The 25,195-nt window shown below is 41.2% G+C and overlaps 1 protein-coding gene across 42 annotated transcripts in view; it reads right to left on the reverse strand.

Annotated features, from left to right (window-relative positions):
- LOC110961245 (uncharacterized) overlaps nt 1–25,195 on the reverse strand; it is a 557,011-nt gene that overhangs the window by 305,273 nt on the left and 226,543 nt on the right. For all 42 annotated transcript variants that reach the window (XR_007947017.1, XR_007947023.1, XR_007947020.1 and 39 more), the window contains one exon: nt 4,584–4,683. Coding sequence is in view for 3 of the 42 variants with exons in the window: in XM_051959633.1 (XP_051815593.1) it covers nt 4,584–4,683 (100 nt within the window). In the remaining 39 variants the exon portion in view is untranslated. The remainder of the gene's footprint in view (nt 1–4,583; nt 4,684–25,195) is intronic.

Raw genomic sequence — 25,195 nt, forward strand, 5'->3', positions numbered from 1 at the left:
ACTAAACTTAAACACTCACTGGAAACAAAGAGTAAAATCAGTCTGTGAGAGTGAAAGTGAAAATACAACAAAATATATATACACTACTGTTCAAAAGTTTGAGGTCAATTAGAAATATCCTTATTTTTGAAAAAAAAAAAGTTTATTTCAATGAAGACAACATTAAATTAATCAGAAATACAGTCTAGACATTGTTAATGTGGTAAATGATCATTTCAGCCGGAAATGGCTGGTTTTTAATGGAATATCTACATAGGGGTACCATTTCCAGCAACTGTCACTCCTGTGACCTAATGGTACATTGTGTTAGCTAATCATGTTGAAAGGCTAATTGATGATTAGAAAACCCTTGTACAATTTTGCTAGCACTTGAATAAAAGTGTCAGTTTTCATGGAAAACATGAAAATGTCTGAGTGACCCCAAACTTTTGAACAGTAGTGTATATATCTATATCTCAGTGGTTGGAAATGGAACTGAAACTGAAGTCTTCTGGGTGGAAGTGCACTGACTTGACCCATTGCAAGTGCAGAATCATGGCTCTGCTACCATAAAATGTGGTTTTATCAGCCTACTGAGGTCTCCAGAAGGTGGAGCAGGTCCCTAGTGCTGCACATGTATAAGGATGACGTGATGATGATGGCTATTTATTGGACAGATGACATCCGGAACATCTGACTTCTAAAAGTTCCTTCAGAGTCTCAAAACAACCTATTACAACTATTGTCAGAGGTTAAATAATACCCCTCACAACAAGTCCAGTGATCTTCACGCATTCAAATTCATGGTGTCTTTATTAAATGTCTACACAGGAAAATAAAAAGGGTTTTTTAATAACTTTTCATAATCACCCATTTGCCCATTCCTTCTGCTTTATACTTATTAAACATAAAACAGGTTGAGAGACTTATATCTCCGGTTTACGTTTTCACCCTGCTTTATTGTGTGTGACACCCCTCCTCTCCTCTCACTTTCTCTCCCTCCCCATTCCTCCCCTCTCCCTCTCTCTCTCTGCATGCCCACAGCCCAGCAGTAATTCTGTGTTTATCAACTCTTTATTATGGCCCCTCGCATCATCATTTACAATGGTAGCATCTGCTCATTGCCTAGCCCGAGCATGGGGCAAATTGCTTTTATAGGGAAAAAACAGCCAGTGAGACGACTCACACTCACAAATACACACACATAGCAGCGGCTGTGCACAAATCAAGAAACCGAGCCCCGGCCTATTTACAGCAGTTGTTAACTCTCCTGGCAGAATCACACACAAACACACAAAAACATCTTCACTTCTTCTAACAGGATCAAATGATTAGCTGGCCACCATCGGCGAATCAAAATGAGTCCCAAACCCAATGAGGGAGCAGTTTTGATTTTCCTTTTATTTTTTTTTTGAACATCTACCTGACGCTGTGATGTGAAAAACAAATATCACATCTGGCCTTGGAGCTCTAATTTCTGCGTTTGGCTCGGTCTAATTTAGCTACTACAGCAACGTGGGAAACAGTGGGGAAGCAGAAAATGGCAAGACATCCTGTCTTTGTTGTTCGCATTTAACACATTAGAGCTCCCTAAATGACAGGGATGAGGAGATGGTGAGGTGAATCTGTGGAGGGACATAATGGAGGAAAGAAAAATGAACGCAGCGCTTGTTAAGAGCTATCTTTCCAATTATGAAAAGCTTCATCCTGTAGGGAAGTGGAATGAGAAGGCAGCAGTTTGATTTTGTAAAGATGTTTGTATAATTGGCACTACAGCACAATGTGAACAGGATTGAGGGAAAGAAGATGGAGACACACTTGCTGATGTGGTGAATGAGAAGATATTCCTAGAATTGCTGCTATTGAAGGAATCCTTTCATGAGTTTGAACAGCAAAAAGGACTTGAACATTTTAAAAGCTTTAAGGTGGTTTATCCATTGAAGTAACAGTGATTGCTTGGAATGAAAACCACAAATAAATAATGGTGAAGGCTAATGGCAGCCCATATCATACACTTACAGTAAACTATAAGTCCACATATTGTTTTCTCCACCTGTTTTTCTTAATGTTGGAAGATTTGTTCAGGTATTTATTTCTCTGCTATCTGCCATTTCTACTTTAATTTGCACTGGAAAATATATATTTTTTTGTATTCAGCTTCTCAAAGAAGCATTCAGATTTTGCAATCTGCAAGATTTGGTGAGACACAATAGCAAATGGCATGTGAAGACTGTCAATTTACTTGTTACAATGCTTGTGAAAAACCAACAAAATGAATAAGATGCTGATTTGGTGATGTTACAATGCAACATGCAGTAGCAGCTTTACATCTAATATATTAACACACAATTTCAGACTTTTGAAGTTTTTTTTAACTTTTACTTGTAAGGAAACATTTTAGTCTTTAGTATTTGGTCTTACAGAAGGGATCTGGACATGTCTTTAAATAATTATTCTGGTTTGTATATTTTGTAGTAATGTGGCCCTTTTATAGACCCTATAGATCATGCTTACTTTGCAGTCTTCACCTCCTTTGTGGACATTTGAGGAAACTGACTGACTTGCACTGATGCAAGTTCACAGCACCTCTCCAAAAAGAAAAGAAAAAAAAAAAGATTCTTCCATGATGGAGTTTGAACTTTTGTCTTTAGGTCTGACCTAAACACTGGCATTTCAAACCACACAAGCCGGTTTGCTAACGTGTAAGCTCAACAGCTAAATGTAATGGCAGATTACCCAGTGGACCATTAGGAAGACGATTGCAAGTCATTTTGTTGTGATGGTCAGTCGTATTTATTGGACCCGAGGGCATAGCTGAGGAGCTAAATCAAATGGAAGATGAGGTACGGAGAGTAAAGGCAGAGGCAGAAAGGCAGCAGGACCATCTTGAGAGACAACATACCTGAGAAAACAACTTAAGTTCCTGTGCTCATTTCTCTGCTGCTAAGGAGTAAAACTGCTGCTGCAAAAAGCAGGACCTTGTTGATGCCGGACAAAATCTCCACGTGTCCATGGAAGAGATTAGTAATCCCAGCTGCAGAACTACAGCTAAAGATGGAAATGGACAGCGGATGGAAATCACCACTTGTGCTAAATCTGGCTTACTTACTGCAATTTTGTGTAAACCTATGAGATTGTATGTTCATTAATATGCATTGTCCCCTCCAAATAAATAACGAAATGAAAGGAACTGAGTCTGAATCTTGATGTCCATCTTCACTGTAGAGATAGCTTCAAATCTCCCTAAAATCAACTGCATGATTTATAGTACTTTTAAAAATAATGGTTTGAAAATTGCTTTGAAAAACAAATCAAAAGAAGAATATCAGCAGTAAAAAAAAAACAAGACTGGGTGAACCAAACACTCTTGCTACAGAAATTAAAAGCTGATACAACAAGAAAAAGTCATTTTATGTGCTGATATCACAAAAAGAAAAAAAAATCCCTAAGCATAAATCTTTGGGTTGGTGGATGCATAAATATGCTGACTTTTTACCCAGGAGACTTAAGTTAGGGATTAGTCTTAGATCGTAATTATAGTTTAATTTTTTGATTTAATTATTGTTTGATTTTTGGTTTCAAATGCTGTGTTTCCCTCCGTGTTAAGATTATTACCAAAATTATTTGGCTAGATTTGGTAAAGAATCGTGGTTTAAGTTTAAAACAAAACCCTGCTGTTACAGTTAGCAGATGTTACAGAGCACCTTCCCTACTTGTCCTACTCTGCAACTGTACCATTGTTATTACATTCATCTTAATATGACTGCTATCACGTTGCTAGCACACCTGCATTCATTGTATTAGATTAGGTGCAATTGTTTGTGCACAATGCATACCCATAATATTAACATTCTAAATTATTTGTACTTAATGTAATTTAATGCTTTAGTTCTTCACTAACCTATTTGGGTGTCTACATGTGTTAATATCATTTCTTGTACAGTGATGTAAGTTCGCCCTGTCAAATCGGATTGTGGCCCTCGTTGCTGTCATTCAGCATGACACCCTGACATTTTTTGTGTGTGTGTGTGTGTGCGTGCGTGTGTGAGTGTGTGTGTGTGTATTTGCATTGGGTGGGGGTGAAGGGTTTGGATAAAAGATCTTTGACATTCATGGTTGCGCACCCACACACACACACACACACACACACACACACACACACACACACACACAGCCAGCAGCTATGTTGCAATGCTGCACAATGCTGTCACCCGTCAGATCTTTAGTATACACACTTAAACACACGTGCGTGCACACAAAGCGGTCACCACCATGCCAGAAGGCAGCTGAGTAATGACTTGGTATTATATGATGTTCAAATACAGCACAGTAAATGTTGCATATACTGTACATACACAGTGGATTTAAATTTACCTCCCTAACAAACTGATATCCCAGACTTCATCTCCTATTCCACTATATATCGTGTTACCAGTTTAGTATTCAGATATACTGCCCAAATAAACCTGCACCAGATTTACACTGTAACAATAAAGTGCTGTGACCTCTCCATGTGATATACAGCTGGCATAACTTATGGTTGGTCTGTATCATATTCATAAAAGCAATGATTGAAGAGTTCACATTTTCATGTGGAGGCTCACCTTTACAGCAGTAGGCTCTGTGTTGTGGATATTAGGTTTGGGAGTCCCCCCTGTTGTAAGAAGCACCTCTACTGGGACCCAGCTCATTCCCTGCATGTTGCTGTAAAAATACAGAAAGAGAAAGAAAAAAATTATAGTTATGCACAAGACACAAGATACACGTTAAATTATAGGATGCCATATTCAGTCTTAAAAGGAAATTCCAATATTTGCCAAGCTGGATGTAATTTTCTTGCCCTTTTTTTTGTTGCAAATCTCACCAGGACTTTTTACTTCCATGAGCCTCCTACAGCTTTTGACAGAAAAAAATAAACATCTTCAGAAATCGTCTCGAGAGTTTGCCGAAAGCAAACCCCAAAAGTAACCTCTTCACTCTTAGAACAGCTCAGACTTCATGTAAAAATGTTTTGCTGTGGTATTTGTGATCAGGCCTGCCATAGACGGCCACAGAATTTACTTGTCATTTTTCTTTTGAAACTCCACAACTTGCACATACAAAGAATATTTGTGAAAAAAACCATTTTTAATCTATGAAAACAGGCTCAAAAGGATTGGATAGATTGGAGAAGGCACACTTCAGTTTGCTTTCACCCTGGGGCCTTAAATTCTACTTTGAATCATGATTATCGTTTGTGGGGGTTTCTTTTGTTTGCTTGTTGGGTTGCTTCGTTTGGTTGGGTCTTGAAGCTACAGTAAGCCCTACCCTCAACACTACAAGTCTATCAGTGCCCTACTGGAGCTTTACAACAAGGTTTGTAACCACTCATATAACAGTGAAGGACAGGTTGGGTGCAGATATGCAGTTCTCTTCTAAATGCACTGCAGAGCTATTCCGTTTGCCAAGCTTATACACTAAGCTGATTTTAATAACTTTATTGTCCTTTAAGTGTTTGTGGGTTCTTCATCATCCAGGTCATGGTACTTCTAAGAGCTTTAGTAAAAAGCAGCTGGACTTCTCGTTTTTCGTTCTTTAGTTCTGATGAAATGTCTTCAAGAACTAATGACACAAGCCCAGTTGCTTTTTTCTGGAGTTCTTGGGATTATTTGAAGTGTTTGTTATTGAGGATAATATTACTGGATTGGGACTCGGTGTCAACAGATACTCAATATGAATGGGGCAAAGGAAACTTAATTAGGACATCCCTCGAGACAACTCCAAAAGGAGGTTTAACATGCTCATGCTCACACAACTGCAAGAGGTTGCCAACGTTATCATGGTTATTTTCTGCTTATCAGAACGATCAGATAAAGGATGATGCATTTTCTGGACTACTAGATGGTAGATGAGGCCCCTATTGGAACATTTGTATGGGTCCTATCTGTGATTTTAATGGGCTGATATCATTCAAATAGGTGTCCTAGAATCTGCATATTAGTCTTCATCTCCCATGTCTTCCTCACTTGGAGTCCAGCCGCAGCTATTCAGGTCTGATTTCATAGTACTCTTGTCACTCAAGACATATTGTTTCTTTAATTTTTGATGTCACATATGCTACTTTTTGATTGCTCAGTAGTAACTTTTTTGTTGACATTTTAAACACTGTACATTAAAAAATTGTGAAATATAACACTCACTGGTCTGAATGCAGAGTGAGTGAATTGTGCTGCTGTATTGTGAATTCAGTTAGCCCATTCAAAATTTCAGTTATGCATCATTTGACAGGCCAAAGCCTCATAGTTTAAGTTACGTAAACAAGATATCAGTATCACAGCAACAATAGTTCCTTGCTTTGTATTTAGGGTGGGTACCTAGTACTCAAACATGTCTTTTGTATATAGTGTATTAATGATTGGCTGAAATGAAGTGGCAGTTTGAATGCACCATGGTATGTCAAGTGAGTGCAATGTTAGGGTGAAAATGTAATTTTGGAGGGACAGAGCTTCAAAATGGCAATGAGTCAAATGAATTAATTAATTCCAAGTTATTTGAAATATAATTGTTTCTGTTGCTTCTATTTACATAATTAAAAAAAATGAAGCAAGGGTGGATGTTAAGAGGCTAATGAAGAATTTGTAATAAAAGATTTTAATACAACTTACTGATTTTTGTGTGAACTACGATTGCGCATCAATGTTTTTCTTAATATCTTAATATTTTTATTACTCCACCAAGGAACATGGCGGAGTTATGTGACGATCGACGTACGTTTATCCTTATGTTAATCTGTTTGTTTGTGCACAACATTACTCAGCGGATTTGAACAAAATTTTCAGTAAAGGTCAGAAATGACACAAAGACCACCTCTTGAGATTTAGGCAGTGATGTGGCTTACAGTCTGGATCCACAGATTTGTTGAAGATTTCTGCATCATTGCCAAATAACGGCATGGCGTGACTATGACAATAAGTGAACACAACATCAGCTGCTTGCTGACAATCATGTGATTGCGATCCTACTACAAATCCATCACTACGGACTTTCTGGGACTTATCCATCAGAAATCATACAAGGAATGAACACCCTTGGCAGCATACTATGCTCTCTGAGTGCTTCATTTGTTACCTTAAATAATCAATGAGTTTATCTGTGATTTGTGACTAAAATATAGAAATCAACACAGGTTGATAAAGAGGTTCACTTTAATACATCCTCATTCAGCACAAGGAGTCATTGGTCTGGAGATCAAAAGTCACAATGATAAACAATGACACAAATATTCATGTAATTGTAAAATGATCATTTATGATTAAAAAAAGAATAACCTAGAGAAAAGGACAAAAGTCTCATTTTTAACGGCTGCACCACTGACTGATCTGTGTGTGAGAGAGTGTCCAGTAACATGGCACCAGTCAGTGTCAGGTCCTGGGCTGGACCTGCTGGGCTTATAAAAGCCCTTCAGGATCCATCATACTACTTTCTCAGACATTGCACAGACACACACGCTAAAGGTGGAAAAGTTCAGTCCACCCACTATCACACACTAAGTCACAGACCTTGTTTATCAGACAGAATCTTGTGTGTGTGCATGCATGTGTGTGTGTGGTGTGAACTGGTTGGTTGTAAAGCTGACAGTGTTTCCCTTGTGGGGTGCAGACAACAAACAAGGTCCCTGGTGGTTTTTACTGGAAGAGAGGGTACAACACCCTCACACACACAGACATGTACATGCACACACAAAGACACACACACAAACCTCTTAGATGTTAGCTGCTTCATGCCAGCCACGGCCTTCTGGTTCATGTAACCAACTCTAGCGTTGTACATTTGACCTGTTTGCATGTGTGTGTATGTGCGTGTGTCTTGTGTTTCTGTGTGTCTGTGTGTAGTGCTAGGGAGAAGGGCCAAGGATATCGGTGTACACTTGACCTCCAGATTCTTTATTGCACTGCCACAACCACACCACTGAACCCTCCAGGGAGTGCCCTCATATGTCTTCATCTCAGACAGACAGAGGAATGAGAACAAGCAGAAAAGAGTACAAGTGAAGCTGAAATGGCTGAGGAAGGGAGTAGGCAAGAAATCACATGCACACACTGTCTCTCTCTCTCTCTCTCTCTCTCTCTCTCTCTCTCTCTCTCTCTCACACACACACACACACACACACACACACACACACACACACACTCTGAAATAGAGAATTAATAACCAGAGAGGATGAGGCTCCTAAGTGACCGAGCTGAGCCCAGGGTGAACCATAAACCATCCCTGTGTTTTATTGAAATGCCAGCGTCCTCCCGTTAAATCTCCCAAACACCAGCCAAACTTTGAGTCACAACTATATATGTGTGTGTGTGTGTGTGTGTGTGTGTGTGTGTGTGTGTGTGTGTGTGTGTGTGCCCATGTTTTTACTATATTGTGGGGACCAAATGTCCTCACAATTGTAGGAAAATCGAAAACTATGTCACTTGTGGGGACCTCATTTTGGTCCCCACAAGTTTAAACAGTGTTTTCTTGGCCATGTTGTTGTTACTGAAAAAATAAAAGTGCAAAAACGTTTCTTTAGGGTTAGGCATTGCTTTGGTTAGGGTTAGGGTTTGGTTAAGGTTAGGGTAAGCGTTAGGGGTTAGATATGAATGGGAGTCAATGGTATGTCCCCACAATGATAGCAAGACACACACATGTGTGTGTTTGTGTGTGTGTGTTTTAGCATTTGCTACATTGTGGGGACAAAATGTACTCACAACTAATGAAATCCAAAAACTACGTCACTTGTGGGGACATCTTTCGGGCCCCACAAGTTTAAACAGTGTTTTCTTGGCCATGTTGTTGTTACTGAAAAAAGTAAAAGTGCAAAAACGTTTCTTTAGGGTTAGGCATTGTTTTGGTTAGGGTTTGGTTAGGGTAAGGATTAGGGGTTAGATACGAATGGGAGTCAATGGTAAGTCCCCACAAAGATAGAAAAACACAGTGAGTGTGTGTGTGTGTGTGTGTGTGTGTGTGTGTGTGTGTGTGTGTGTGTGTGTGTGTGTGTGTGTGTGTGTGCGTGCGTGCGCGACCTGTAAAGCTAAATTTGAGGGCGTTGAGAGAGCTGTGAGCATCCTTCAAGAACAAAAGTCTGTTGTATCTGGTCTAAATGTATACAAATGTACACAAATGTATGTGGACCACTGGAGGAGTGGACATGCTGTGGAATGTGTCTTTGCAGTAGCTAGACCGTTGTGCACTCAAAATGTGAAAAATGCAATACCAGTCCACACTACTGACTGACTCTGTTAGAATTAGTATATTGATTATAATGGAAGTATAATGATGAAGCATCAGCTCTGTGAATGGTCCACATATGTTCCACGTTCAGTTTAAACAACACTCTCTTTGTTGGTACTCATGTGAATGGCTCGAGGATGGAAATACTATATTAGTTGGTTGTCTTTTTGTGTGGCACTGCTCTATGGTAGGGGTGTAATGGTTACTAAAATTTATAGTTTAGTACGTACCTTGATTTTGGAGTCATGGTTTGGTTTTTGTACAGAAGAGAAAGTAAAAAAAAAACACTCATTGCAACCAAGGAATGCAGAATACCATCTCTGAATGTACATCATGTCAAACCTTGAAGAGGATGGCCTATAGCAGCAGAAGACCACATCAGGTGCAACTGTTTTCAGCTGAGAAAACTGGATAAAAGAAGATTGGAAAACTGTTGACTGGTCTGATGAATTTCGATTTCAGCTCTGACACTCAAATGGCAGTAAAACAACATTAATGCATGTCTCCATCCTGCCTTGTATCAATTGTTCAGGCTAGTGGTAGTGGTGTAATGGTGTGGGAGATAGTTTCTTGGCACACTTTGGGCTCCTTAGTACCAACTGAGAATTATTTGTATGCCACAGCCTACCTGAGTATTGCTGCTAACCATGTCCATCCCTTTATGACCACAGTATACCCATCTTCTGATGCTTCTTCCAGTAGGATAATGCACCATGTCACAAAGCTCAAATCATCTCAAACTGGTTTCTTGAAAATGACAAGGAGTTTACTGTACTCCAATGGCCTTCACAGTCACAAGATCTCAATCCAACAGAGCACTTTTGGGATGTGGTGGAACGGGAGATTGGCATCATGGATATGCAGCCAACAAATCTGCAGCAGCTGTGATACTATCATATCAATATGGACCAAAATCTCTGAGGAATGTTTCCAACACCTTGTTGAAAGTATGCCATGAAGAATTAAGGTAGTTCTGAAGGCAAAAGAGGGTGCAACCATTAACTAACAAGGTGCACTTTATAAAGTGGCCAGCGAGTGTATATGAAATGGAGTGCCCAAGGCAGACAAAAAAAAGCAGTACCATCAAGTATACATATGTGCTATTTATTCATTCATTTTTTTTAAACTTCTTTACTATGCACATGTTTTAAATGTTTGCACAATCCGACCAGCCCAAACAACTGGCATACCAATACAGGAAATTAATATCTAATAGGTGCCGCCATTGTATCAAATCTGCCCTGGAGCAAGAAAGGAGGAAAACTTTCCAGGTCACTGGACCTGGAAGTTGGCAGCTATAACTTCAGCTTTCCATCGATATTTTTGCACATATTTATTAACTGAGTATTTCCCTTTGGTCGGAGAACTGCACCATCGCCTCATAGCTTGAAGATCCCTGGTTTGCATCTCAGCCTGGGCCCTGTCCGTGTGGAGTTTGCAGGTTCTCCCTGCTGAGGTCTCACTGGGCTCTCAGGCATGTCCAAAAACATGCTGAGGTTAATTGGTGACTCTCAATTGTGTGAATGTGAGTGTGTTTGTTTGTCTCTCTGTGCAGCCCTGTGATAGACTGGTGACCTGTCCAGGGTGTCCCTTGCCTTCACCCTAAGTCAGCTGTTATAGATTCCAACCCCCTGGGAATCCAAAGGGGGATTAAGCACTGTATAGAAAATGTCTGGATTCTCTAGAATGGATTCTCTATCTGTTATATTCATGACAGTGTTTTTTGTATGGTTTTCTGATGAAATCAGTGGGCCATGTGCCTCACAATACATCCTTTCTATAATCAGCTGCAGCAGCGACTCTTCTCAGCCTCAGTTTGGACATGTTAGAGAAATGTAGGAATAGCATGCCTGAAAAGAAGGAACAACTGACTTTCATGAATGACATGACACCCATTCTTTACATCAAGCTGCATGATAGTGGAACTGGAACACAAAGCTACAATCGATAATAAAATGAATGGCAATATCTCCTCTAACAACTGTAATATCATTATTATCATATATCCTTAAACTCTGAAATAGTGAAAGGTAAGGTTTCAGCACAGCTACTGCTATTGTGGCAGAAATTTTTGAGACAATCCATTTCTTTTATGCTGCCCTTCTTTGAGTCTGCCTCCAAAACTCCAAGTTGTCATATTTCTAGAAAGAGACCAGACTGGTCCTACAAAATGACCAACTCCTGAGCTCTTGTTCTTTTATTTAAAAAAAAAAAAAAACATATGCCAACCTCTCTGAAGCAGCATTTGACCTGAATGTTATGAAACTTTGTCTTGGAGTTAATCAGAAATTTGGAGTCCTTGCATGCCAGTGGAAAAGGGGATATATCCATCCAGGCATTAGCATTAGAAAGAAAGAAATGGTGAATATGAGAGGAAAGGATAGATTGTTTGGCTGCCATCTTAAGTGAGTGTGCCTAGCCAAGCCCGGCCAGGAGAAAATATAAACCCCAGAGAATAAGGCTTATTTTGATTGGTGGCCAGTTAGGGGATAAGAAGCTGCAAGGGAGGTGTGTGTGTGTGTGTGTGTGTGTGTGTGTGTGTGTGTGTGTGTGTGTGTGTGTGTGTGTGTGTGTGTGTGTGTGTGTGCGTGTGTGTGCATGCATACACTTGTATGTGTGGGTATGTGTGAATCATTGAGCATGCATGCCATAAAAGTAGCCAGCCGGTTTACGTCTGCCCGTCTCAGGTGTATATGTGTGTCCAAATCTGCATCTAAGCCTTCTCCTCCTCCTCAATTTCCATAAGGATAAATGTCATTAGCCAGGCAGCTAGTGGCAAGACGCTACTTTTACTCAGAGTGAGTGTGAGGGGTGACTTTGTCCCTGAGAGAGAGTGTGAGAGTGAAAGAGAGAGAGGTCTGATACATGGACCAGACACAAATCCTCTTAGCCAAAAAGAAAAAAAAAAAAGACTTTTGGGTGGCAGCTTAAATCGGCCATTGTAGCTCTACTTTAAGACTTCCTCTGATGCCTTTCTGCTTGGTGCTAATGTAAATAAATGAGTCCCAGTAGGAAACTTAGGAGGAAGTGAGGGCAGGAGGTAGAGAGGGATCGTATTCCTCGCTCTGACAGTGCAAAACACACAACTGGCCTGACTGGCTACAGGACCTTTCAGCATGGGTGGGTGTCCCTTGTGTGTCTTAGTGCGTGGAAAGTGACATTAGGAAAAATCCTCCAAAGAGAAGACATTTGTATGATCCTCTCTTCCTCTGGCTCCGTATTTGCACTTGGGTTTAGGATTAAAGGAAAATTTTGCCATAATTATATCTTTTCTGTTGGTGTAGTAGAGGAGGCTACAAACACTTCCGTGATTTATGTATTGACAGACAAATCTCACTACTGTCACCACCATTAGTGTCCATATTGAGTAGTGAACACACCTCAGCTTCTTATCACACTCCTTGTACAGAAAATGTTTCTTCTTCAACTTAAAAACTCAACATAGCATATGGTTCAACAGCTAAAGACTAGCTTAATTGCAGATATGTAAAGACCTGGTCACAACAGTAGCAGTTGCACTGTTTTTAAGGGCTTTGCTTATGAAGGTGAAATTAATCCATGTTTAGATTAGTAATACCACTGAAGATAAAAGTAAATAAATAAGTAGTAGTAGCATTTAAATGTTTATTTGTAATTGGCATTGGTGATAGTAATATTGTATGGTGTCTGTGTGGTCAGATTTGATGAATATTTTTCTCAGAAATTTTAGTTATGAGGTGCAAAGTGTGTTTAAAGAAGGTTCCCTGAATATTAATTGTTGCTGTTGGAACTGTTGATTGTATTCATACTGTAAGTATGCCAAAGTAACTGTGAAAACCTCTGGAATATAGCGTAATACCATAAAAAAAATCTATTTGTCCACATATTTTGTGCCCACCCAATTAAAAAAAAAATAGCCCATGTAGCTGCTCAAACTCACAACGCTGGCTAGTTAGCAGCTTGGAAGTTCTACAATTCACTTTTTGAGAAAAGCATTAATTTTGACTTTTCCATGTGTGTTGTTGTCTGCATCAATGGATTTAGGTACATTATTTTTAAGTGGGACATTTTATCATTGACCTTGAGTTACTACTGACAGCCCCAAAAATATATGGTGATGTTGAGTTAAAAAAATGTTTTGTCAAGGTACACATGCTAGCAGTGTTGATTTGAATGTACTTTTAAATATATTTTCAAAATCTCTGTTGGCTGAGGTCAGGAACCTGACAACATGTCCACTGTTAATTGTTTGCAGTAGTGTTGTGGCTTCATTTGGACCCAGTGAGCCACAACAATTCACAGTTAGTTCAACTCATAAAAATCTGCACATATTTTCACGCTCTTTGGCTATGTACACCCGTCCATCAATTCTGGGCACTAATCACACAGAAACTGTCCGATATTTTGGGCTGTGGGATTCCACATTGCCCAAACATTTACCTAATTGGTCACCTAACGCTAACAGCCTTACCAGACATTCATATCCAACCCACACTTGCAGCTATCGCCATTGCCAAAAAACTATTTTAGTTAACTGGAAAGATAAGAAAGCCCTCAACATCATCCATTGGCTGAACGTCCTCACAGAACACATTTCACTGGAGAGAACATCTGCTATCCGGAAAAAACAATTGGACTCATTTAAAGAAAAATGGTCTCCATTTCTTAATTCATTAAATATTAATCTATACCTTCTGCTTGTATGTGGGCATATGCCACTGCCTTCATAAAAAAATTGTGATACCTGTTCTGTCTGTGCGTATGGTTTAACTTTCCTCTGCTCTATTTCAGTTTATTAACCCTCCAACTCTCAAAGATTGATAGCACCATGGACTTGAAGGCCGCGTGCATGCACTGGTGGTGTCCTTTCCCTATGGTTCCCGGGGTTGCTTTCTGGCTCTGCGGGGTTGGGGTGGCTTGGGCCGCTCTCCCTGGGGGTGGGTGTCTCCGGTGTCTCCCCTTTGAGCTCTGGGTCTGCTGGGTCTGCACGCTCTCCCGGGGCCTCAGGGGTGTTGGCGGCTGATCTCTTCTGGGGCGCCTGGCTGGTCCTGGGGTTTGGGGTGGGTCGGTCCCTCCATTGCTCCCTTGTCCCTTCCCGCTCTGCTTCCCTCCTCCTCCCTCCTCCTCCCTCCTCTCCCGCCTGCCCGCTCCTCCTCGCCCTTCTCCCTACCCTGGGGGGGGCCTGGGGCTCTCTGCGGCCAGGGGGTCTGGCGTGGGGGCTGGGTGGTCTCTCTGGAGGGGTGGCTCTGGCTCATCTGGGCACAGGCCTTGATCCTGGCCTGCGTGCCGCCACTGGAGTCCAATTTCTGCTGGCTGGAGGCCGTCCAGGCCTGGTGCTGTCCTGGGGTGTGGTGTGGTGGGGTGGGTGGGGTCTCGGGGGCACTGCAGGGTGGGCGCCCCGCGTCCCTGGCATGCCGGCTCCTGGGTGAGCATGGCAGCTTGTGGCCCTCGCTTCATTGTGGCGCGGCCTGGTCCCCCCTTCGGGGTGGGGTGCTGCATGCGGCTGGCCCGTGTTGGGGCTATGGTGTCTGCCGGGGCGCTGCTATGATCTGCAGCTTCCAGGGGCTGTTGTGCTGGCTGGGCCAGTTAGTTCGTGTGAGCCCTCCCTGGCCCCTTGCCTCTTGGGGCCCTCTGCATCACTACCGGTGGTCTTACTACCTGTCTCCCCCACTGCTCTGTCCTCTTGGGCCGGATCCACACCAGACTGCCTCTTATTGTGCACTTCACATCTTTCACACCTCACTGTAAATAGCAATCTTTAGGCACATTTAGGGACACAACAGTTAAGGCCCCGAGAGCAGGTGGGGGCGGGAACGATGGGCACTGTGGTGGGGCGGGTGGCAGGGCTGTACGGCCCTGTCTCCCCCTCATCACCCTTTTGCCTGCCTCCCCTGCTCTCCAATCTTTTTTTTAATACACCACACACACTAACCTTGGGGGGTAGGTCTTGGTGGGCTGTGGGGACTGGATCAGCTGTCCTGGTGGGCGCTGTGGCAGTGGCGCGGGCTGGTGGTGTATGGTGACTTTGTCCTGGTGGGGGGGTCGGTTCGTGTCATGGGATGTGGGGGCCTTGGGTGTGCTGTGCTCAATCGGGGGCTGGTGCAGGGGGGGGGGGGGTATGCGGGGTGCCTCCCCGTTGGCGATGCTCGGCCCCACCGCTCTGTCCATTTTTGCCCTCTGGACTCGCATTGGGACCCGTCTACGGTTCCCTCTGGCCAGCCTCCAGTGGCGGCCTGCCCAGTGATGGGCTGGTTGCCGTCCCTTCGGTGGGGCGCTCTGCCCCTATGTCTGGCTTCCTAGCTGCGTAGGGCCGTCGGCCCCCTTGGGGGTGGGGTGTGGGGTGTGGGTGGGGTCGGTGAGGTACGGGGTCCTGGTGGGGGCTGGGGCTGCCTGGGTCGGTTCTGGCGTGCTGAGGGTGTCGGTAGCTGCTCCCTCTTGTCTTCGGGGTCCTTGTGGCACATGGTGGCCCCGGTTGCTCTCTGGGGGTGCCGCCCCGTGGCTCTGGCGGCCTGGGGGGGAGGGCACCCTGTCAGCCTGGCCCTGCTTTGCCTTGATAGCTGTTCTGGGCTTCGGGGTCCTTCACACTTGCATGTGCATGTTTGTTCAGGTCCCACTAGCTCCTGTCGAGTTCCACTGTTGAGAAGTGATGGGACCCGCCAGAATGTACTGAGACTCTCTCTCCAGAGTCTAAACTCACACTAAACCCACTCTCCTTTTCTCTAGTATCTTCTTCTGGCCTATTCCACTCTATACTGACATGACACTCACAACTATAGTGTTCAATACTGTTTGGTTATTTATTCATTTATTTTTTTGTTTGGTTTTTCTGTTTTTCTTTGTGTGTGTGTTTCTTTGTTTGTCTTATTGATGGGTAATTAATAGTCGGGAATAACACAGCACCTGTTATTCTTCAGATGTAATAGCACCGCTTACTCGTCCCTGTCCCTGTTCGTCCTGTTTTGTCCTGTCCACCCTTTGTTTTCCTGCATGTCACCACTGAGGTGTAGCACTGCCGTCCCTGGCTCTTAACAGGGAATTGTAATAAAGAATGTCAGCTTAGCTTTCAGGGTAGTCACACGCATGCACTAAATAATAAAATATTTGGCTGAAAGACTAAAATATGCATTAATCTCATAAAGTGTTGACACCCCTTCCATGGAGTTAAACAATGAGAATAAATGCAGACCAAAAAAAAAAAAAAATCTGCTATGGCTTTGGCTTTGCCAACACTGTAACATGTTAAAGAAAACCATAAGGAATTGTGGTTTTCATACCTGACAGCAGCAGCTACAATGGAGAAAGGAAATCAGACATACTTCATTTCTCCTTGTTGTTCTTCAACCATTTCTTTACGTCAGTATATTTAACAGGACTGGAGAGGAAAAATTCTCAACGTTACATAGGATTTTGTCAATATGTTATTACGATGAATAATTCACAGGAAACTGGCAAAAAATAAGGAAGCGACTGTAGATATTCAATTTCTTAGAAGATCTTTAAAGATTTACAGCACTTAAATTCAGTAGTTTCCACGAGGTTCAAAGTTGTTTCTCTTTCCATCTTCAAATATCTTACATATCCTGGAACAGTGAAACATTAAAATTACCATAGATATAGATAGTTAAAAGATGTGAAAGCATGAACTTTTCGGCTTTTAAAGCCAAACAAGAGTTCTGACATTCATGCAACATTGTGTGTAAAGATGGATTTGTGGTTTTTGCATAGATGTCCATTTGCGTAGCTCTCCACCTACACAAAATACAGAATTATGGGAATTCTATAAACACAGAGGTTATGGAGACGTTCTTACATGCATCCCTCCAACAAGCCAACAGCATATCACCTTTTGGCAATGATGCTATGTGTAGGTCGAATGCTGATAGGTTGAAAGGTTGGTTTGAACCAGACAGAAAACAACCACAGCAGCATTCACACCGCTTGCAAGTGCAGGTCCAACCAGTCAGCAATACTCTCCAGCATCTGTTCATTTTAACACTTTGTTTCAGTCACAACAAAGAAGTTCTTTGTTGGCTGAGACATCTATTTTTTTTTTTTGTAGAAAATAAAAACAAGAAGATCAACAAACAACCAACAAGAGTAGCCCACTTATATTTTTGACACTGAACCCAAGTGGCAGCAGACATCAATCAGATATGCATTTGCAAGCTCTGTGTAGCACCAATGCAGTACCAATGCAGTAGCATGTTTCAGGCCTTATCCTTAAACTGCTTGTGAATAGTTTCATTCTTCAGTTATACAAACTCCATTATCCATGGAGACTTATCACTATTTACTTTTTACTGGTCCAGGAAAATGTTACATTGTTCATTCAGTATTTCGATTTCGGCAAATGTATGTTTACCTTTGTCTCTGAAACATGATTGTTGCTCAGTCATTCAGTTTAGGTTTTCTGTGAATATGGTGTTTGTGGTCAAACTGTGTATAAGTAGACATGCCAGTAGATTTTGAAAACTTCCTCGGCACCAATGTCCTTTGTGGTGACCCAATGACATCATATATTCCCTTCATAAGACAACTCTTCTTTTAAAGCAAACACTACATAAACAGCCTAATCACCACTGCAGTCAGCATAAACGTAGCTGGAGGGCTCGCATCAGTGAACATACAGACAGAGACCATCATGCACTATAATCATACCATTGTACCATATTCATATTACAGACACACATACTGCTCTGCAATGATCAACCACATGCCGCAGACAGCAAGGGAGGATCAATGAGCTTAATAGGAAGTGACATAAAACAATACCAGATGGCCAATCAGCACACAAAAGAGGTTGGAAGTTACCGTGGGAACCCTGCAGGACAGCACTGTCTTCAATTCAGCTTTATTTCATTAGCGTTTGCTGGTTGAGTCATTTACAATCCATTGTAAAATACCAACACATATACGTGAACAACTAATAATTTGATAATTATTTGCCATGCATTTATCCTCTTACACAGATTTATTTTTATTCAGTGGCACTTGGGACTGGACTCCATCCACTGGAGTCCAGTCAACTGAATGTACTGTTAGCCAAACAAGGATGTACATTCTTCACCTTGCAAAAACCCTCCAAACTTATAAGTATAATTCACGTCTTTTTCAGAACCCATATACCGTATATCACACAATTTTCATTATTAGGTGAAATTTTCTGTCAGCTTGATGTGAAATCAGCAATGGTTATGATTTAGCACACAGTTTACTGTCTTATCTGTAGCTTAAGAGTTGTGCATAACGTTGTGCATATCTTTACTTCAGTGGAACAAACTAACTGAAGGACCAAATGTTAACTTTGAATCAACAAAGAACTATTTCCCAGCTCAAAAAACACTGACATTTATTCATAGTAATATAACTTGAAAGTGGATCTTTATTGTAGGTTTGTTTTTGTTTTTTTGTCGAAGAAATATTAGTATAGATACAGACTTTTCCAACTCTATTGTCATTTGACACCACAGACTATGTGAACGGAGTTTCACTGTCTGTGTTCAGATGCTTGGCTTGATCACAAACACCTCTTTAAGATTGGTGAAGGGCACTTGTTACTTGAATGTGGCTCCTGGGAAAACAATACCATCAGCTGTATTGCTTCTCTCTCTCTCTGCTCCATGTTATGAATTACAGCTACACCCCCCCCCCCCCCCAAAAAAAAAAAAAGAAAAGAAAAGAAAAAAACACACACCATAAAGGTTTAGATAGATAGATAGGTAGATAGATACTTTATTAATCCCGAAGGAAATTATACAATAGTCCGTTGCTCACATTCATAAACACAGAAATAGAAATAAAGTTTAAAAAGTACAATTAAAAAGATAAATAGCAACAGCCATAATAAATAAATGCAACATTAAAAAGTCAAGTGCAACTCCATAAGGTGCTTTAAAATTAAGGCACTGAAAAACAAAGTTCAGGACCAGCATCAGACTCATTTGCTATAAGAAGGGGAAGTGAAGAGATTTAGTGTTGTATATTTTTCTACTTTTTCTACTAAACAAATTTTGGGTGTCTGACCTGATAATAAATTATCTATCTATCTATCTATCTATCTATCTATCTATCTATCTATCTATCTATCTATCTATCTACAGTGGATACGGAAAGTTTTCAGACCCCTTGAAATTTTTCACTCTCTGTGTCATTGCAGCCATTTGCCAAAATCAAAAAAGTTCATTTTATTTCTCATTAATGTACACTCAGCACCCCATCTTGACAGAAAAAACAGAAATGTAGAATTTTTTGCAAATTTATTAAAAAAGAAAAAATGAAATATCACATGGTCATAAGTATTCAGACCATGTGCTCAGCATTGAGTAGAAGCACTCTTTCCAGCTAGTACAGCCATGAGTCTTCTTGGGAATGATGCAACAAGTTTTTCACACCTGGATTTGGGGAACCTCTGCCATTCTACCTTGCAGATCCTCTCCAGTTCTGTCAGGTTGGATGGTGAATGTTGGTGGACAGCCATTTTGAGGTCTCTCCAGAGATGCTCAATTGGGTTTAGGTCAGGGCTCTGGCTGGGCCAGTCAAGAACGGTCACAGAGTTGTTCTGAAGCCACTCCTTTGTTATTTTAGCTGCGTCCTTAGGGTCATTGTCCTGTTGAAAGGTGAACCGTCGGCCCAGTCTGAGGTCCTGAGCACTCTGGAAGAGGTTTTCCTCCAGGATATCTCTGTACTTGGCCGCATTCATCCTTTCTTCAATTGCAACCAGTCATCCTGTCCCTGCAGCTGAAAACACCCCCACAAAATGATGCTCCCACCACCATGTTTCACTGTAGGGATTGTATTGGGCAGGTGATGAGCAGTGCCTGGTTTTCTCCACACATACCGCTTAGAATTAACACCAAAAAGTTCAATGTTGTCATCAGACCAGAGACTCTTCTTTCTCATAGTCTGGGAGTCCTTCATGTGTTTCTTGGAAACTCTACGCGGGCTTTCATGTGTCTTGCACTGAGGAGAGGCTTCCGTCGGGCCACTCTGCCATAAAGCCCCGACTGGTGGAGGGCTGCAGTGATAGTTGACTTTGTGGAACATTCTCCTATCTCCCGACTGCATCTCTGGAGCTCATCCACAGTGATCTTTGGGTTCTTCTTTACCTCTCTCACCAAGGTTCTTCTCCCACGATTGCTCAGTTTGGCTGGACGGCCAGGTCTAGGAAGAGTTGTGGTCGACCCAAACTTCTTCCATTTGAGGATTATGGAGGCCACTGTGCTCTTAGGAACCTTGAGTGCTGCAGAAATTCTTTTGTAACCTTGGCCAGATCTGTGTCTTGCCACAATTCTGTCTCTGAGCTCCTTGGGCAGTTCCTTCCACCTCGTGATTCTCATTTGCTCTGACATGCACTGTGAGCTGTAAGGTCTTATATAGACAGGTGTGTGCCTTTCCTAATCAAGTCCAATCAGTTTAATTAAACACAGCTGGACTCCAATAAAGAAGCAGAACCATCTCGAGGAGGATCAGAAGAAATGGACAGCATGTGAGTTAAATATGAATGTCGCTGCAAAGGGTCTGAATACTATGACCATGTGATATTTCAGTTTTTCTTTTTTAATAAATTTGCAAAAAAATCTACATTTCTGTTTTTTTCTGTCAAGATGGGGTGCTGAGTGTACATTACTGAGTAATAAAATGAACTTTTTTGATTTTGGCAAATGGCTGCAATGACACAGAGAGTGAAACATTTCAAGGGGTCTGAATACTTTCTGTACCCACTGTACTTTATTATTATCCGTCAAAACAGCCTTTGCAATTTTTGCATTGGAATCAAATGAAATTCATCATTTAGTGTCTCAACATATGACACACAATAAAATTCCCAAATTGGAATGTTTGCTGTCATGACACATTCGTAGAGTCTGATTTTAGACACAACATGAAACATGTATGATAAACTACACTGAAAAGGATTTTATGAGTAGAGGCATGTAAATATCTCTAATTTCTCCCCGTCAAAGTGACGTTACAGTAAGGCCAACTGATTATAGAACAAACAACCATATGTAAAGTAACATTAAAATTGGAAGATGTTACAGATGATTGGAAGTTGCCTGTAGTCAAATTGCATACCTAGCCAGTTGCTTTATAAAAATAACCATCCGACCTCCACACACCCCCACCCCCACCCACCCACCCCACACCTGTTACATCATCAAACAAAGACTGTGTCTGAAGCATTCGCAGGTCAACAGCGTAGTATCTAAAACATGCATAAGAAATGTTTTACTGGCACTTGGGGTCCCATTGTTACATACATTTTTGAAGTAAAAAGGTGGTCTTTGTTTAGCTGCTGTTGAAAAACTATGTTTGGCACAGAGCAAAAATGTTATGATTATTTAATTGTCACCATTCTAAAATGTGGCACTCGTTGAACCTTCATCTTCTTACTGTCAATGATTTGTGAAAGCAGTCAGCTACTTGATGCTGAGCTTTACAGTGATACAGCACAGCTTCTCATCATGCCTCACAAAACCTCTTCAATATTCTAAAACCACTGTAGTGTGGCCTCTCGTGGCTTATTGTTGAAATATACACTGTAAAGTGAAGGAGATGACATGTGATAAAGGCTGAGACAGGTTTGAGTTTGTGGCATTGAAGTTTCAACTTGTGAGCAGCTGAATGCCCCACCAACAGCCAAAGTTTTGTGGTAAAGATGTTTTATAAATTCTTGCTAGAAGATCCCTCTTCAACTGTCAGTTTTGTCAGCGTTACATTTGCTTTCTGCAGTTTCTCTTTTGTTCCTGTCATGCACCAGCAGCAAACCACTGGAAATGAGTGGAGGATTCATTGCCCTTTTAGAAATACTGACAAACAACTACTCAACCTTACAGAGGAGGCTGGCTATGGCCTGTTGAGTAAAGCAACTTCATCACTATTATAATATGCATGCCATTCATTTCAGAGGCAAGTATGTTTGCTTGCTGCTGTCTTTCTCTCTGTCAGTCGCTCTCTCTCAGCCCCCTCATGTCAGCGAGGTTCACATCATCCTCGTTAAGCGTTTGTCTCCAGTCTAACTCACAGATGATTATTCATTTAGCCGCTTTAGACAGCTCCCGTCAGCCACAAGGACTCCGCTCATCCACCAAGGGACAAATCAACACCCGCTTTTTTCTCCTCCTCCTCCTCCTCCTCCTCAGTTCTTTCTCCACTTCCCATCTCTCTCCTGGGCTATTACACTGAGTGTTATGTTTACTATAACCCGCATGCTTGTTAATTATAAATCACCGGGTCCTCTTACGTTCTATTAATTGGTACCTCCTCTCTCGGTCTATGCAGAAGCGCCAGCAAATAAATTCAGGTACGGCTTCATTAAGTGGCACTCTCACAACAGATCTTGACACACGCTACAGAAGCAATAAAACAAGGGAGTTGGGGGGTAAGGAGCGGAGGGCTTCAACAACTGTAATCAGTGCTTTACAGTAGTCAATGGTACAATCTGCAGACTACCTTGCCTGCTGCCGCTGCCTGCAGGGAAAGGTGGGGGCTGATGTCGGACGAAGGAATGCATTAGTTACATAGTGACATGATTCGTTTTTTTGACCGTATTTTCAGTCATCAAAGCCACCGAGGTTTTTGTGAAGCAGCTGTTGTTTGACCTAGAAAGGTGCTGAAAAGTATTCAAAGTTTAATGACAGTGGGGAATTCATGCTATATCGATGCTAAATATTAAATATGAGCATATTTTAGGTGGAGCCAATCCTTAAAGTAACAATAATGCCAAACTGATCCAGTTTTATCAAAGCAGTGACGAGCAAACCTTTCTGCAATGTTTTATACTGAACACCCCCATGCCACCTCCATTAACATCAGAAGAAATTATTACAGTGTTATGAAGAATAAGCTTCAGATTTAGAGAAAACAAGCCATTGAGTTACATCATTTATCAAAGGTTGCATAGTTATGAAGTGAGGCAATTGTTTATTGTGTCATTTGGTAACTAAAGTAAATAACAGAAGTGAGTGCATTCGTGTGAAGTATCAAAAAAAAAAAAGTCGAATGATTCAAAACTGCATCACCTCCTAATAACTGCATTATTTCTGAGTCGGCAAGTAAAGTATGTCCTCTTATAGACAATCACTAATAAATACAGGCAACAAAGCCGAAACTCGCTGTAACAAAAGTGAATACACCTGTTATATCTGGCACAAATCTGTGATCACTCAAACAAGACTAAACATACCTATAATTTCCAATAAGCCTATTTGCATTACTGTGAATTTACATGGAGCGATGAGCACCACATTTTTTTTTTAAGTTTGGACCTATGAGCTAGGTACATCTGCATGTCTGCATTATGCCACCACATGCAAAAGAACTGCATAACGAAAACATCTACAAAAGGATACATGAAGATCTGTAACCAACTAAAAATCAATAGAGCCACAGTCACAACCACAATCAGGAGGTACATAATGCCATAGTACCACTAATCAGAGCCACGGTGGACTTTCTCTTAAAATGGTGTCATAAAGAAGGTTCTCATTTGGAACAGACATGCAAATGCCTCAGACTTCGCACAGACAGCACATACAGCATGAAAGACAGTGCATAATGTTGACCTCTATGGACAGTATCAAAACACAACCAAATAAACAAACAAAACATCCATAATTGTTGTTTTGAAATCAACAGCTACATGAAACTTTGCTAAATAATGTGAATAGAAGCCTGATAAATATTGAGAGCACATTTTTTACTCATTTGAAACCAAGAAAAATTTGTCTGGCTCAGATGGGGTTCAACATGTTTGTTGTGAACCTGACCAACAGAGGTTGGAAAGTGATAATGGGTGACTCCTTGTATGCAGATGTTTGGCAGATGACTGAAAACCTTCAACTGCAAACAATTTGAAGTCATGAATGACCAAGTGGGAACACATTGGAAAAGTTAGCAGCAGGAGAAACACTAATGAGCACGTGCAGGAGAGTATGCAATTAGAAGGCAAATCTGGAAGCTAGAAAACTGTTTGGGCTTTTTGACATGAACAGTTTTCATTCAAGTAAGTGGGCAACATCTTTAAATCTGGTATCTAGTTCTTATGAATCTACCATTCTCTATTGACACATTTGCTTGAAACCCTCAGCAACATGGAACATACCTGAAAATGAAGTCACATTTGCACCTTTCACTTTGATTAACACATTATAACCCATAATAGTACAATAGTAATTTGACAGACATTATTTGTTGTGAAATGTGTGATTCACACAGAAATGCAAAGAGACAGAATCAAGCACAAGCACAAAGACAAAGAAGTGGTCTGAAAGACAGAGGTATCGAAGGTCTGCCCATGGACCTGAAATGACTGGGTACAGTATTACACAGGAGAGCTCCATTAGAGATAATTGGATGAATTTCATATTAATATATGCTCTGTCATTTAGCATTGCACACAGGCTTAACCTCTGCATGGGATTTCATCCCCTGCCAAGTCCTGCAATCATACACTTCACACTGATCATAATGGTTGGACTACTGTACTACAGAGCAGGGTGATGTACTGGAGTAAAAAGAAAAATCGAAAAAGAGTAACAATCTAATCTTATTTCTTTTTATTCCACCACCATATTTACTCTTTGCATGATCAGAATTGGCGTTACATCAAAGAGTATTACTTTATTCTTTTTTGGGGTTGTTACTTGCCTATTCTTTTCATGTCTATAGTTTTTTTTGTGCATGATTTTTTTCCCCATGAGATGGTGTGGCACAGATTTTCACAGAATTTCTAATATTTGAGCTAGATCTTTGTGAATCACTGCATTCTGCCATCAGTAACTCTTGAGAAAATGTACTGAAAAGAGAGCAACAAAAGGACATTATTAAGCGAACACTAATAACTGATACATCTTGGCATTTTATTGGTGCTTCTGGGCTTCTTTACTTTACCTTCCATTTAAAAAACTAAACTAAACCAAACTAAACTCACTCTTGACCCTTAAACTTCAAGGTCAGTTCAAACAATTTCATGAATTTTTGTACCAAA

The sequence above is a fragment of the Acanthochromis polyacanthus genome, chromosome 15, assembly GCF_021347895.1.
Source record: "Acanthochromis polyacanthus isolate Apoly-LR-REF ecotype Palm Island chromosome 15, KAUST_Apoly_ChrSc, whole genome shotgun sequence".
Classification (NCBI taxonomy): Eukaryota; Metazoa; Chordata; class Actinopteri; family Pomacentridae; genus Acanthochromis; species Acanthochromis polyacanthus.